Source organism: Rhinolophus ferrumequinum, chromosome 18 (assembly GCF_004115265.2).
Source record: "Rhinolophus ferrumequinum isolate MPI-CBG mRhiFer1 chromosome 18, mRhiFer1_v1.p, whole genome shotgun sequence".
Lineage (NCBI taxonomy): Eukaryota > Metazoa > Chordata > Mammalia > Chiroptera > Rhinolophidae > Rhinolophus > Rhinolophus ferrumequinum.
The window spans coordinates 61,701,523-61,716,223 of NC_046301.1; the positions used below are offsets into that span (position 1 = coordinate 61,701,523).

At 59.6% G+C, this 14,701-nt stretch overlaps 1 protein-coding gene and 1 long non-coding RNA gene across 6 annotated transcripts; one reads left to right on the forward strand and one right to left on the reverse strand.

Annotated features, from left to right (window-relative positions):
• Nucleotides 1–41: 41 nt before the first annotated feature.
• Nucleotides 42–7,600, reverse strand: LOC117038071 (uncharacterized). Its single transcript, XR_004425612.1, has 2 exons — nucleotides 6,440–7,600; nucleotides 42–585 (listed from the first exon to the last, which is right to left on the reverse strand). It is a non-coding gene; the product is annotated as an uncharacterized LOC117038071 (long non-coding RNA).
• On the forward strand, nucleotides 2,638–13,856 carry CIRBP (cold inducible RNA binding protein). Of its 5 annotated transcripts, XM_033134698.1 has the most exons (8): nucleotides 9,040–9,127; nucleotides 10,108–10,288; nucleotides 10,370–10,476; nucleotides 10,599–10,737; nucleotides 10,832–10,913; nucleotides 11,009–11,079; nucleotides 13,406–13,538; nucleotides 13,700–13,856. In XM_033134698.1, the coding sequence occupies exons 2-7, from the start codon at nucleotides 10,132–10,134 to the stop codon at nucleotides 13,408–13,410; spliced, it is 561 nt and encodes a 186-aa protein (XP_032990589.1). In that variant the 5' UTR covers nucleotides 9,040–9,127; nucleotides 10,108–10,131; the 3' UTR covers nucleotides 13,411–13,538; nucleotides 13,700–13,856. The 5 variants fall into 5 exon arrangements, with proteins under 5 accessions (XP_032990591.1, XP_032990590.1, XP_032990589.1 ...); XM_033134700.1 differs by lacking the exons at nucleotides 9,040–9,127; nucleotides 13,406–13,538; nucleotides 13,700–13,856 and adding exons at nucleotides 2,638–2,909; nucleotides 11,452–12,206 and having other exon boundaries at nucleotides 10,170–10,288; XM_033134699.1 differs by lacking the exons at nucleotides 13,406–13,538; nucleotides 13,700–13,856 and adding an exon at nucleotides 11,452–12,206 and having other exon boundaries at nucleotides 8,990–9,127; nucleotides 10,170–10,288.
• The last annotated feature ends 845 nt before the right edge of the window (nucleotides 13,857–14,701 follow it).

Consider the following 14,701-nt stretch of genomic DNA (forward strand, 5'->3'; position numbering starts at 1 on the left):
TGGGGCCATTTTAATGGGGGTGGAGTTTTTTTGTTTGTTTGTTTTTTTTTTTTTTACTGATAATTGGAGATGTTTGGGCCTTCCCCACACACCTGTCTCGTCCTGGCCCCACCTGTCTGTCCTGCGCGACACCCCACTCCCTGCCTGTCCCCCTCTGTCCTACTTGTAGGTGAACCCCAGGTCCTCACCTCTCTCCCCATTATGTGTTTAAAGTTAATGGTTTCAGATGTGAACATCATTGTTAACTGTAGCGCTGTAAATTTTTTTGTGGGGGGTGGGCAGGGAGGGGTCAGGATTAGGGGTTCCAGGATTTGTTTTCATTTTCAAAAAAAGAAAAAAAGAAAAAAGGGGCGGGTTTGTTTTTGAAGAACTGTCTTGGATACCTATTTAAATGTGTGTTCTCTTTTGTTTTTTTAACGATTTTTAAATAATGTCTGTGCCTCCGCGGGTCTGAGGGTGGAGGCCCCAGGCAGGAACCGGCCCCTCCCACTCCGCTGCCCTCTCCAGGGCCCCCCCCAAGAAAGCATTACCTGCCCTGGGGGTGGGGTCGGGCCGTGAGGTGTCCTGGCACCTTGCGTGAGTTTCCTGTATGAAAACAAAATTGGAAAGGAAAACAAAACACCGTGATTTCAAGTAATAAACAGAAAATGAAACACGAGTGAATGTCCCGCCTGCTCCCCTGGGGGGGGGTCTGGTCCGAGGGGTGGTCTTACAGGCCCTGTGAGTGCTATGGTGGGGGGGGTGTCTTTTTGAGGAGGGCCTAGGGTGGGATACTGGGGTCTCCCACCACCTCGTAGTGTAAGGTGGGCCCCGGTGTAAAAGGGTGAGGTACGTCCTGGAACAGATCCCAGGCTCCCTCAACTGGCTTGGGGGTGAGGGTGGGCAGGAAGCTGCCCCAGCAGGGAAGGGAGGGGCAGGCCACTTCCCGGTACCCAAGGCCGGAAGTCCTGCAGGGTGTGGGCACAAGCTGCCTGCTTTCTGAGTGGGGCTTCCGCCCTCGGCTCCCAGCTCTGGTGGGCCCCTGACCAGACACCCCTCCCAGGTTGCCATCAGGGCCCATTTCCTGGTGCCAGGCTTCCAGAGGCCCCAGTCCTTTCCAGTAGCGACTCTGATTCCCATGGGGGGACTGGGGGACATGGGGCTGGTGTTCAAGGCCTCGGGGCTTGATCTGGCCCTGGGTCAACTCGTCCCTCTAGCCTCACCCTGGCCTTGCATTCCAGCGCTCCCCAGCCTTGACCAGCATGCACTGAGCCTCCAGGCCTTTGCCCAGACGGTGCCCTACCCAGGAACACCTCTCTCCCAGCTACCCCTGCTCCACTTGGGAACTTCCTCAGTCTGCATTTCCCACCCTACCCCCTGGGGCCCCGGAGGGCCGGGTTAAGGGGCCAATCCTCTGGGGTCCCACCTTCATCCACTTTGTAATATTTAAAGTCATTTTACGTGGATTTCCTCACTTAAATACTGACATCTAAGAAAACTAATTACACTCCCATTTGATACATGAGAAAACCGAGGCCCAGAGAGAAGTACATACGCCAGAAGATTGAGGATGATTGTAAAATTAGTGACTACCAACCACTCCAGGCCAATTTCTGATGGCCAAAGCCCCTGCCCTCCCAAGCCCCAGCTCCAGGGACCCCAGGGGGAAGGAAAAGAGGCTCCCTCCCAGGAGTGTCCTGGGAGCATCTTGTGGAGGCCCTTCGGCCCTCCCACCACCCAGTCACCCCCAAATTATCCCTCGCTCGCCCACGGCAGGAAGGTAGGGTGCCCAGGTCACGCAGATCCCTCCAGTGTCAACGGTGCAAATGTCCCCGCGGGTGATGGAAACGTGGGTGGGATAGCTCAGGTGGAACCCCCGCCCACGCAGCCGGGCCAGGGGTGAGGGCCTAGCGCTGTGACCCAGGTGACCGCCACAGAGCTGGGTGGGGGATGCGGAAGGAGGGTGCCGACTGAGGAACCCGCTGAATCACAGGGCTGTGTCTGCACACCACAGGGCGGGGGGCACTTGTTCTGCTGCCCGGAATCCACCCCTCAGGGCGCTGCCTGGCGTACAGCCCAGGGTTGGGAGGGTCACGGCCCTGCCTGGGGATACGAGAGCAGAGTCCAGCGTAGGGGGCTGCGCACACACCTGCAGGGGGTGAGGAGGGTAGGGGTGCATGTCTGAGACAGGGTGCAGCAGACCGAGGGGCGGCAGCCCACACCACGCAGGAGTGGGAGGCACGGAAAGCTAAACTGAGGCCCAGAGAGAGGGGGGTTGCCGGGACCGCAAGGGGCGGGGCCGGCCCTGCACCGCCCCCTCCCCCCAAGAGGAAAAAGCTGAATGGGAGGAGGCGGCCCCCGGAAACCCACAGGGATGGAAATGCGGTTTCCAGGGCAACGTGCCGCGAAACGGGCCTGACGTCACCGCGGGGAGGGCTCCCTGCCCGCCCCCGTCCGCGCGTCAAGAGGCCCAGACCCCGCCCACCCCCGGGGACGCCTAATTAGTAGCCGCCCCGTTGGCACCTCTGCGCGCCCCAATAGCAGCGCGGGGTTGACGCCCGGGGGCGGGACTGCGGCGTGGCCTAGCTGAGTACGCAAGCGCGCCGCGGAGGCGTTTGGCCCCTTCTCCCTGTGGCCGTAAGTTTGCGGTGGCTACGCCTGGATGGAAGAGAGGGTGCACCCGGAGGCGCAGCATGTGGGCACCCCCCCCCCCGCCCAGGCTTGCAGCACGCGTGATCCCCTCCTTCCACGCCCACGCATTGCCTGTTGCCCCTCCGTGCTGACCCCGTGTGCGCAACCCTAGGGTTGGGGGAGCACTGCAGCTCCCACGCTGGGAAAACGCCGGAAACCAAGCGGGAGAAGGGCACTTTGAAGCTTTACCAAAGGATTAAGAGTTTGTTAAATAGAGGAAGAGGGAATGGGTGCGCCAGGTAGGGACCACGGCGTGTGCAAAGACCCGGAGATTTGAAAGCAGGTGCATTTGGGGGGCAGCTGGGAAATCAGGTTGGAGGACCAAAATACGAAAGGCCAAGGACCCGAAAGGGTGCTTCTCCAAGTCTGTGGTTTAGAAGATGAGATGGAACCAGGGAGCAGGTGCAGGTGAGGGAGCAGTGACCGGTACATCAGGAGGTGGCTTGATGCTGGGCCTGGGTCTAGAGGTGAAGCCTGAGGAGTGACAGATGGGGCCTTGTGTAAAGGGGACCTCTGGTTCACAGCAGGTTTGGCAAGGGGGCTACGGCGAGCTGGGAGATTGGAAGAAGGTGCCCCTATGAGCACCTGACACCTGGTCAACCTCTGGGCCAGGAGCAGGGATTGCTGAAAACCCAAGAGGGAGAGATTAGGAGGGCAGGAAGTGCATGTCGCTGCCTGGCTGTGGCTCAGATTGGGCTGTGACCAGGAGTCACTCAGAGAAGGCACCAGTCAGCGTGAACAGGGTGGGCCTTGTCAGCTGGAGAGGATGTGAGCCAAACCGCTGATCCAACGCTGAGAGCTCGAGACAGATCAGGGTCAGGGCTGCCGGTGTGGACAGGCGTGGACAAGCGTGGTATCCAGGATGTGGGGCCTTGACTCCAGGGGGTGGCTCACAAGTGAGCTGTGCTCCTGGGGTGATGAGGCCGCTGTGGGCGGGCAGAAGGTCACTGGGGTCACGGCTTTCTGCTTGAGGCCAGAGTCCTCTGGGGGTGGCCAAATAGGTTACTGGGGCTGGCTGCAGGTTACTGGGGCTGGCTGCAACGTTTTGAAATGCCAAAGGCCGCAGGGGGTCGCTTGAGGAGGATAGCAGGGAGGAGCCAGGCCCCTGGCCCAGAGTCGTCTGCGGAGATGGGAGTAAGATGCGCCACTGGGGCGAGCAGCACCCCCAGCACTCGACAAGTGCCCCAGGCACCGCCACCTCCACTGGGCTTGGTGGGACCCCGCCCTCTTCTCCAGGCGTCTTGGGAATGGGGGTTATCAAGCCGAGGGCGCTTGGGCCCAACCCTTTAGTCTTGACTCCAGCCCCACCCATGGCCACCCAGCCCTGGGAGGGCAGAGGACTGGCTGCTTCTGGTGTCACTCGGGACAGATGAGCAGCCCGGCTCATGGGTGGGTACGGGGTCACTGTCACCTGGGGCCCTGCTCTCCTGGGCCTGTGTCTTTGGCCAGCTACCTCGGTTTCTGCTGTGCTCTCTCGCCCCTTCTCTGCCTTGTCCTCTGTCCACTTTCTCTGTCTTCGTCGCCACCTTCCGTTTCCCTTTCTTTTTGCCTTCCTCAGTCTCTGTTCCAGTCTGAGTCTCCCTCTATTTTCTTCCGGTCTCGGTCCCACCGGCCCCTCCCCCACTTCCGCCCCCTCTCTGGGGGCTCCCCCCCCGCCCCCCCCCCCCCCCCCCGCGCACACATTCCAGCTTCCGCCTCCGCCTCCCCGCCTCTCCCTAGAGTCAGCTGCTGCTGCGTTGGACTCCCAGGCCTGAGGGAGTGGGCTCTCACCGGGGTCACAGGTCGGACAGGGCACCCCTAACTCCTCTGGAATGTGGGTGGGGCCGGCCCCTCGGGGGGGCGGGGAAGGCTGTTCCCCCCTCCCCCGCAGGCAAGGTAGAGCTAGGTGCCCTGCACACACTGCACCCCCCAAGACGCTCCCACAGGCCTCCACAGAGGAGCAATACAACCCCAGACTCCCACACAGGGCCGCTTACAGCTCCCCACAGACCAACCCGCCTTCCCGCGGGACACTCACGCGCCGCACCGCCCTCCACAGTCCACCGGGCTCCAGGCTCTGCAACACAGCGACCCCAAACCGGCCCCAACCCATACTTAGGTTCCGCCACAACCTCAGTCAACTGTGTGACCCTCAAATCGAACCACACCCCCACACTCAGCCTGGGCCAAGACCTCCCTTAAAAAAGCCACAGAACTGAAAGTCACACCCGGCCCGTCTGCACTCAGATCCTCAGACTTGCTCACCCAAGGCAGCACCCTCCCCCAGACACACCTAGCGCTCAGCCACAGATGCGCCCACGCAGGCCCACCTGAACCGGGGATCCCAATGGGGACTGGTGAAGGGGGAGTGCGCCCTCACTCATTCCATCGCTGTTGGGGACATGAAGAAATGGGGGAGTGACCATAAAACCGTTCTCTGTCCTGTGGCACCAGGAAGGAACAGAAAAGCGGAAAACCAGGAGCTCCCTGGGCATGTGTTTCTGCCTGCTTGCCTTGGGGGGGGAGCGTGGTGCAGACGTGTGTGGGCTGCTAGCCCCACAGCTCTTCCCTGAGTCGCTGCAGCTGCGGGGGGGACACACTCCATTTGTGCCATTCCAGTATTGCCATGGAGATGCCTGCCATAAGCCCCAGGCAGGGGTCCTTCTACTCCGCCTTGTGCTTGCAGGAAGCCTATGTGTGGGTGATGTCCTGTGTGGGGCCAAGGTCAGGTGAGTGGACAAGACATGGGTGAGGGCCAGCTCCTCCTGATACATGTGGTATGTGTGAATGCATGATCTTGGTGTGTGCTTGTCCGGCACTACATTTGCCAACCCATCTGTGCCTCAGTTTCCCTCCGTAGAAGGGGACATCATTCAGGTCAATGATATATATAGAAAGAGCAAACCTGAGAGGGTCCCATAGGCCACCTGCCCAGGCACAGGTAGGGGCAAGTAATCAACATCTGTCTCTGCCTGTGGGTCCGGCTGATCCCACTCTGAGCCCACTGCATGTGCACAGTTGGCGGGGACTGGGATCACCAGCTCCAGCATGGCCCATGCACCGCCTGGCCTTTGCACTCCTGGGATGGGGGCCCTGGCAGGTGAAAGAGTCAGCCTCCACATTCTTCGACCTTGAGCCAGGCAGCTCTGCCAGGTGCCCCACTGCCGGGAGCATCCTTCTCCATGTGGAGACCCCCCTCCTGGGAACAGGAGGGAAACAGGCCAGGGCAGCTGAATCACCTGTGTTCACAGTTGCCAGCCCCCTGGGGCCTGCTAGGACCTTGGAAGCCCCCACCTCCTGCAGGTGGGAACTGGAAAGAGGGGTGGCTGTTTAACTCTTCCTTCTCCTGGCTCTGGCCTCCTGTAGCTCTCCTCTGCCCAGGAGGAATACTGCTGACATACAGCTTGTGTGCCCATCCCAGGGGCATGAGTCATGCCACCAGCCATGGACACAAATGCTTTGAGTCCTGGCCCCACCCCACTCACGCACATCCAGCCCTGTTCCCTGCTGCTCCCACATCCATGCCCCATATGCACACGCTTTGGGGTCTGCGCATAAAACCCCCGTGTTCTTCCACATGCGGTGCCATGTTCCCACGTGTGCTGATGCACACACACACCTCCACTCCAGGTTGCACACACGTGAGTTCCATGCATACTTCCATGTTAATGTGCACGCACACACACACAGCCCCACTTTAGTGTCCACACAAGCATGCGCCCCCCGAAATCCTTGTTTCTGTCTCTGTACGCACGATTCCCTTGCCCACGGGCACACATCTGCACCACACCTGGCAACGCGTGCACACGTCCAGTTTCTGCTTCCGCCACCCTGGCTCTGGGCCCTGCGGATTTGGACCAGGCGGGTAGGTTGTAGTCTCTGCGAGGACCGTCCCACTTCCGCGCCCCAGCTCGGAAGCCGCCAGGTGCACAGAACCGGCCCCCGCCGGACCTGCCAGGAGGGGGCGGTAATTATCTCGCCCCACCCCCCCCCCACACACGCGACTTTCATCCTCGCCACGCCCATCTCGGGCCCAGACCCTTATTACCGCCTCCGGCCCGGTCATAAGCCCGGATCTGGGGAGGACTCGGCGTCCGGCGGGCCCCGCCCTGCGCGGAGGGCGGTGCGGGAGCGAGGCGGCCACACCCCCGTCTCCACGGCCACGCCGTTGTAGGGAGGGCTAGGGTAAGGTTGTGGGGATCCAGGAGGCGAGCGCCCCTCCCTCGGCGGCCCCCCTGGCGACCAGCGATTTGTGAATACACCGGCGGGGTCCTCTCAGCCTAATCCGGTCCCGCCCGGCAGGCGGCGAGCACCGCACGTCCTGGCGGCGAATAGCAGCCTCGCCTCCGTCCACGGCTATTTTAGCTCCCTCCTTCCCCGCCAAACCCCCCTCCGGCGCTCAGGTGGAGGAGCGGGGCGAGACTAGGACCCTCTCCCACGTTGTGACACGCGGCGGGTCGCTAGATCGATCACCTGGCGGTCCCCGGAGTCCCGGGGCCAGGATGACAGCGAGGCCGCAGCGCCCCCTCGTGTCCGCGCGTAGAACGTGGCGCAGCGGCTGCGGCAAAGATAAAGATGGTCCCACTCCCCTGAGAGCACGCACGGGGACACACAGTTCTGGATACACACCATGTCACAGGGACACGCAGACGCAGGTAATCACAGAAACAGGTACAGAGACAGGTTATATGCCTGTGACGCAAGTACACAGTTCCCACGCAATGCCCAGTGCAGGCGCACCTGGTGAGATATCCACACCATGATGGGAACCCAGAACAGTCGTGGGTATACATGGAGCCCATACCCAGCAATGGGATCGGAGTAAACCCTTAATAACTGTGTGCTGGCGGAATGAATGAATGAACAGGCACTTAAAAAAATCAGGAGAAGGCGGACTTGGAACTACAGAATGGTGGGCGGGGCGGGGTGGGCAGAGCGTGATCTAGGGTGCGGTGACTGCAGGGACCCTCTGGCCTGGGCTGGAGCAAGGAACTGCCGACCTGACAGTTGGGAGAGCAGATCAGAAAGGGTGGGCAGGAATTGCTCCTGGGTTGGGGAGCCGGGCCCTAGGTCCCGCCATGGGCTACCAACGAAAGGGGGAGCTGAGTGCTGATGTCTTTGCTCATTTTAATAACCAACCTGCGTGAGTGGCTGATGCAGCAGCCGGCTGCTGCTGACTGGGAGTTGTACGGAGGGGCTTTGGCGTGGCAGGGCGAGGTGCAGAGGGGGCAGCGGTAAGTCATGAGCTGTTGACTGGGAAAGGAGGTCTCAGCGACCTTGTCACCGGGGACAGCGTCCAGACCCAGGACCCTGCTGCGTCAGCTAGACCCACCCGAGAGGTCTAGAATGGGGCTGGAACTTCTCTGGGGTGTGCGGGAAAGTGGGGCGAAGAGGCGCTGTTCCCAATCCCGACTTTTCTGCAGAGTGCCTGCCCTATGAAGACTTTCTAGAGCAGGGCTGGAGCTTGGTTCTGTGGTAGGCAGGGGTCTGCATTAGCTTCTTCCATCCCATGGAAAGATCCAGGGCCACACTCAGCATGAGCAGAGGCCTGGGCAGGGGGAAAAGTGTTGGCCACAAGAGGGGCTCCCATAAAATGGCCTTGGGGCTCCCCAGGCATAGCGTTGGGGATGAGAATCCCTACAAAGCTGGTTCTGATAGCAGAGGTCTTTGAACGCCTTTAGAAGACAGGAAAACGACACGGGGAGGAGCAGAATGGCACCGACTCCCCCATGGGTACTGAGTAGGTTCTGGGTGTGCTGGGGCGGGGGGCTGCTGAAAAGCCTAGTGGAGGGGAAGGCGAGGCTGAGCTGAATGTAGAGGTGCAGCGGGGACTGGAGAGCTGGGGCGTGGTGGAATTGGGAGGCCAGGTGGAGGTCAGTCTGCAGTCTAGAGCTGGGATGTACAAAAGTGTTTGGCCAGGTGAATGGTGGGGTGTAGGTAAACTAGGTTGGGTGAGGTTGGGAAGTAGGAACTGGGATCGTGGTGAATATTGGAGTCCACATAAATGGGCTTGTCTCAGTGTTGGGATTTGGGTGGACTCTACGGCCGATTGCGTGAAGTGGTGTATTCAGTTGTTTTTGGGGTCCTGGGAGTGCGGCGGAAGGCCCCTTTGTTCCCGGCCGCAGGCCTGGGGTCGGGCAAGCAAAAGTGGGTCAGCCCCGCCTCGCCGCGCGTCGGCCCGCCCCCCCCTGCGGACCATGCTCATCACCGCCAATCACCGCGTACGGCGCCAGCGCGCGGGAGGGGGCGTGGCCGAGACAAGCCCGGCCCCTAACTCATGAATATGAAGTATGTCCGCAGTCTCTGAAGCCTAGGGTTGGCCAGCGCGGTGTTGGGGGCGGGCTCGGGGGGGGCGGAGCCTGGTGGCGAGGTACATAAGGCCGGGCACCCGCTGCCCCCCTCACTCGCGCGTTAGGAGGTTCTGGTCGTTGTGCTGTGCCGTCTTTCCGCCTGCGTCAGGGACCTTCCCGACTCAGTGGTGAGGGCCCTGGCGGCACCGGATCCACAGGCCCGGGGCGGCGGGCGGCCTGCGGCCGGCCGGACGAGGCGGGGCGGCGGCGGCACGCCCCTGGGCGGGGGTGGTGCCGGGGTGGGCCCGGGGTGGAGTCTGATCCGCTGGCGGCGAGGGGCAGCGGGATACCGGGCCAAGCCACGGTTGGAGGGGGCGTCCCCTCGATGGCCAAGGCTCGCCGAGAACGGTGCGCTACCGCAAAATGGCGGCTGCGAGCTCGAGGCTGCGCCCCGTGAAATGGCGGGAGTGTCGAGTGCCCGGATGGAGTGGCGCAGGCATCGCGGAGGGCGCATGCGCGCGGCGTGGGCGGGCCTGGGGCGGAGCCACGTGTGTGGGTTCAGACGGGGGCTCCTGCTTCCCAGGTTTCCCTTTGGAGTTGCACGAGGGTCTTGCCCCAGCACACCCCCGACACCTCAAGTTTGGTTCCGAATTGCGCGGTTACAGGCCTGTGCTTCCGGAGCCTTTTGGCAGAGGTGGTCCCATTCTAGAAAAGATCAGTCTTAAGTCAGCACCGGCCTCACGTGGAATTCCGCATGTCGGGATCCCTCCCCAGTTCCCTACGGAGGCGGCCCAGTCTCCGGCCACCCCCACAGGCACTCTACAGTGGACCAAGCACTTTGCCACCCCACGGTCATGTTTGAAGCTAGGCCCCCGTTAGCGAAGGGGAGAACGAGGTACACTGCGCTGGTTAGGAAGGAGGTAGATAGTGCCCAGCACTAAATAGCCCCTGAAGGCATCACCTGGGGTCCACAGCCAGGGCTGCACTGAGGAGTGCAGAAGCAGAACCAGGGTGTGGCCCCCGCCCTCAGGGAGCTGAGCGCTGAAAAGAGGCCCAGCGTGATGAAGGAAATTAATTCCTTTGGATTAAGAAGTTCTGAGTGTGGGGTTGGGATGATGAAATGACATTTTCATTGTGTCCACAACGAGCGTATGTTATTTGTATAAAGTAAAATAGGAGGGAGGGGTGAGCGATGAAGCCCCTGGAGGATCTCAGTGAGGATTTCAACAGTTTGCCACAGGCCATCATGGCATCAGATGAAGGCAAGCTTTTCGTTGGAGGGCTGAGTTTTGACACCAATGAGCAGTCGCTGGAGCAGGTCTTCTCAAAATACGGACAGATTTCTGAAGGTGAGGCTGGTGCTGGGCTCGGGGCTGCGTGGGGCTGCTCATGGGGAGTTTGGGTGCTAACTGCAGATCTGTCTTCTGCAGTGGTGGTTGTGAAAGACAGGGAGACCCAGCGGTCACGGGGTTTTGGGTTTGTCACCTTTGAGAACATCGACGATGCTAAGGATGCCATGATGGCCATGAATGGGAAGGTAAGGTGAGGGGCAGCTGCTCTGGGGGTGCACAGGGTTCAGGCTTGCAGAGCCGGAGCCTCGCTTCCCTGATGGTGAGGAAGCAAAGAAGCTGACCTTAGCCAACCTCTTGGTCTCCATAGTCTGTGGATGGGCGACAGATCCGAGTTGACCAGGCTGGCAAGTCATCTGACAACCGATCCCGTGGGTACCGAGGTGGCTCTGCTGGGGGCCGGGGCTTCTTCCGTGGGGGCCGAGGCCGGGGCCGTGGGTTCTCCAGAGGTGAGTGCCACTTTTAGAAACAGGCCTTTGGGGACGTGGTGTGGCACTGTGGCAGGAGCTGCTACTCATTGGTTCTTCCTGTCCCTATCTGTAGGAGGAGGGGATCGAGGCTATGGGGGGAGCCGGTTCGAATCCAGAAGTGGGGGCTATGGAGGCTCCAGAGACTACTACAGCAGGTGAGGGCATGGTCCTGTGCAGTGCCTGGCTGACTTTTGTCTGGTCGCTGGCAGGAGGTTGGGTGAATATAGACTGAGGTGTGTCCTTCTTACAGCCGGAGTCAGGGTGGTGGCTATGGTGACCGGAGCTCGGGCGGGTCGTACAGAGACAGCTATGACAGTTACGGTAAGTCACACTCCAAGGGCCTGCGGTGGGAGCTCAGCAAGCACTCTGTGAACAACACTCAGACCTTGTCACTGTGCTTGCCCATAAGGGACGAGATTGCCATCTCAGGTCTTGGTGCCAACAGCCATTTCTACCGCAAAACCAAAGCTAAGCCAGACTGACTAAAAAGGAAAGGGAGACGAGGGGCCCACTGAGCAGGCAGCTTACATGCATGTGCGGCCGCCCACCTGGCCTGCCGCGCTTGGCTGTGGGGGGGGTTGGTTCCTCCTGAGGCCGCAGGGCCGAGCCCTCCAGGTCTGGACCCGGGAGTGGAATGCTGCCTCTTGTCGCGTGCTTCAGTGCCTTTACACTGTACCTGCTTCTTGTTCTCAGCTACACACAACGAGTAAAATCCTTCCTGCTCAAGACCGTCCTTCCAATGGCTGTATATTTAAAGATTTTGGGAGCTTCGCTGAATCGTTAATGTGTAGTGAACACCCCTCCTTGTACCCACTTTTGTAGTCTTATCAGTTCTGATCTTCTCAAACACAGCCTGACTGCTTCTGACCCCAGATGGCCTCGTTACTAGATTTTTCTTTTTAAGGAAGCGCTGTCCGTTTTTAAGGGTTTGAAAAGCACTTCGAATTAACTTTTTTTTTTTTTTTACCATGCGTTTTTTAGAAATCATTGGGGTTGTGTGGGTTTTATTTTTGTTTTTGGTTGTGTTGCCTTTTTTATTTCCCTTTTTAGTGGGGTCGGCCCTGTGAAGTTGGGAAGTTGGGGCCCCGATTCAGTTCTCTTTGAGATTGGACTCTGAGTCCGCTTTGTCGGAAGCTGAGCAAGCTGTGGCTTTTTTCCAATTCCATGTACCATTTCTGAGTGTAGCATGGTAGGACCCGCCCCAGGGCGGCGGCAGAGGTGCCCAGCTGCCCTGGGCCTGGCTGGTGTGGCCCATCAGTGCTGTGTATGACCCACAGTAGCCTTGCAGACGTCCCTGAGAGGTTCTTGGAAATGTTTATTTATATTGTCCTTTTTTACTGGAAGACGTATGCATATCCCATTAATGTTGTATTTGAAGTGGTTAAGGAATTCTTGTACGCAGTTTTCTTTGGCTTCACGAAGCCGATTAAAAGACCGTCTGAAACGAACCTTTCTCTGACAATTTCCCTTTCATTGCACAACGCATTCCTGCCGTGAGTTCGCGGCACTCAGACCTCAGCAGAGAGGGCAGCTTGAGAAGCAGGTCTGCAAGTCCTGCCTGAGGCCCATGGAGAGCTAGACCAGGAAGGCAGAGTAAACTGACGCTGGCGGGCCCCTTGTAACAGCCGACTGCCACCAGTCCCAGTTAGGTGAGCAAGTGGGTGACGGGAGTGGGCAGGTCAGACTGCAGGACAGCCCTGGGAGGCTTCTGGCAGTGGCAGCCAGAGGGCTCGACAGGGCGGGCAGTTCAGCAGGGACGGTGGACATGTGGGCACCTGACGCTGACTTGACTGCCTTAGTGTAGAAGGAGGTCCCAGAGCGGACGGCAGGCAGTGTCCCTGGGCGACCGCAGACTGACCGCTCGTTAGCTAGCTCTGCGGTTGCTTCACAAGTTCTGAGCGTTCTCCGCTAGCCTATGGAAGCTGCAGCCCTCGGAGGACAGAAGTGTTGTGCGCCCAACAGAACCCTCCGAGACGCAAGCTGCCCCTTGGCTAGCTCATATGTGGAGATAGCCCTGTAATCCGAGGTAACTCCTTCTGCTCGTGTCCACATCCCCTCTTGTTGAGAGCTTGTTTGAAAGTAAAGCTATGTACCCGGGGAATGTGCCTTTGACTGGTTTTTGCTTTTCCATTTTTCTTTTTTTTTTAAATCAAGCTAGAACTAAAGTCAGACCCTGGCCCTTTGCCCTTCCTTGTCTGTGGCCAGGCAAGCGGTCCAGGCAGTCGGGCCTCGCGAATAGGTTCGATCCGTAAGCGGGATTGAAGACCACTGAACATCCTATTCTGTCTTTTGGGTTTTTTGTTCATCAATTGACAGCCTTTTCCAGACCTCCTTAAGTCATGCTCCTAACTGTAGCTCTCTGATGTCTGTTGCTGCCTGAGTTTTTTTCCAGAGCCCACGCCGTTCTCTAAGCAGCTCCATCCCAAGTGGGTAGCTGGCTCTGCTTAGGGATGGAGCGTGGCCTGGCCCATCTGAAAGGCGCAGGCCTGCCTTGGGCACAGTGGCCCTTGACGGGGCCTCTGCCGGGATGGCCCCGATAACTAGCTTGAGACCCTTCTAGGAACTGTGGATGGTTTCAAGGGAGGCGGGGAGGGACAGCTGCGAGCACGTCCAGGACCCCAGGTGTAATGCTCCTTTGCTTTGGCAGGTTGAAGGGAAGCCAGTGCAACTTGGAAGGGTGGCCCGAGAGCAGCGATGACCTGGGGTCACCGTCCCTAGAGGGACTTCACCTGGGAGCAGGAGCCAGAGGCGCAGCCCCCTGTCCTCACAGCCCGTCACCTGTAAGTGCTTTTCCACATGGGTGAAGGGAGGTCCTTTGGCCCTGGCAGTGCTTGGCCCTCCTGGCGGGTTTTTCTCTGGTTTCCTGTCCACTGAGGGGCAGCTTTCTGTGTGTGTGTCCTGCTGGAGCCAGCTTTCCTCCCCCACTCCCTCATTTTTCCAGCAGGTGCTTCACTGGCGAGCATGGGGTGAGGGACTTCGAATTGCTCCAGGACAGGAGAATGTGTGTGGCACCTTGCACACGGCCAGTCCTCATCCGCAGCAGTGTGACAGGACATGGGAGGCGGATTTGAATAAAGGGCTGTGTATCCATCCAGAAATCTTGAGTCTGGTTTGGGGTGCGACTGAGGAAGGGTGGGTCTGAGCCTCTGGTGGAGGCTGCCTGGAAAGGAATGGGGGTGGGGAGAGTTCCCTAGGAAAGCCTCTTCTGGCCTTGGTTCAGGACCCAGTAAGAACCGATACCAGACCAACCAGTCACTTCATGGTTCTCTTGGGGTATGGGGGTACATTCAGCCTCAGAGGTGGAGGTGGTCCCAGGGTCCCCTCATCTGAGATGGGCACTTGTCTCTCCCAGGGTCCTGGCAAAGGGATTGTATTGGCACAGTGTCTTGGGTGCCTTCATATGTGCTGCCTGCAGGTTCGAACTTGCTTTTTGACCTGGTTGCCTCCTGCTCTGGTCTTGGGGTGCAGAGAGGTCCTGGGCCTTGGGCCTGTCTGCTCAAGTCCCAGTAGGGTGGGGAGGATGGCCACGGTGGGTCCAAAGTTGGGTCAATGTGTGTGGTCAGGAGGGCTGGGGTGCCCTTCCACTGGTCTTACCTCCCAGGCTACGACAGATGGCCCTCTCTGGGAGGGCCCACACTGCAGCATGGCCCCTTAGGGAGCACGGAGGTGCTGAGACCTAGGTCCTCTGGCTTCCCCAGGGCAGGCATGGCTGGGGACCAGAACAGCAAGAGTTCCCAGGGATCTGGGTGAGAGGGAGACCCACCAAGTCACTACTGAGCATGACATGGCCTTGGCCCTTGCCCTGGTCTTTGATCCTTCCTTGCGCTTGAGTACTCCGTACCTGGGGAGGCTACCCTGGGGCACCCGCTAGGCGCCGGGTCCCGAAGCCCATAGCCCTCTCGCCTTGCATCCCGCTTTGACCCGCACGTCGGGACGGTGCTGA

Coding starts and splice junctions, on each gene's coding strand:
- CIRBP (XM_033134697.1), top strand. CDS start 10,132: ATGAAGCCCCTGGAGGATCTCAGTGAGGATTTCAACAGTTTGCCACAG. Junction 10,477..10,598: donor TGATGGCCATGAATGGGAAG/GTAAGGTGAGGG, acceptor TGGTCTCCATAG/TCTGTGGATGGGCGACAGAT. Junction 10,914..11,008: donor TCCAGAGACTACTACAGCAG/GTGAGGGCATGG, acceptor TCCTTCTTACAG/CCGGAGTCAGGGTGGTGGCT.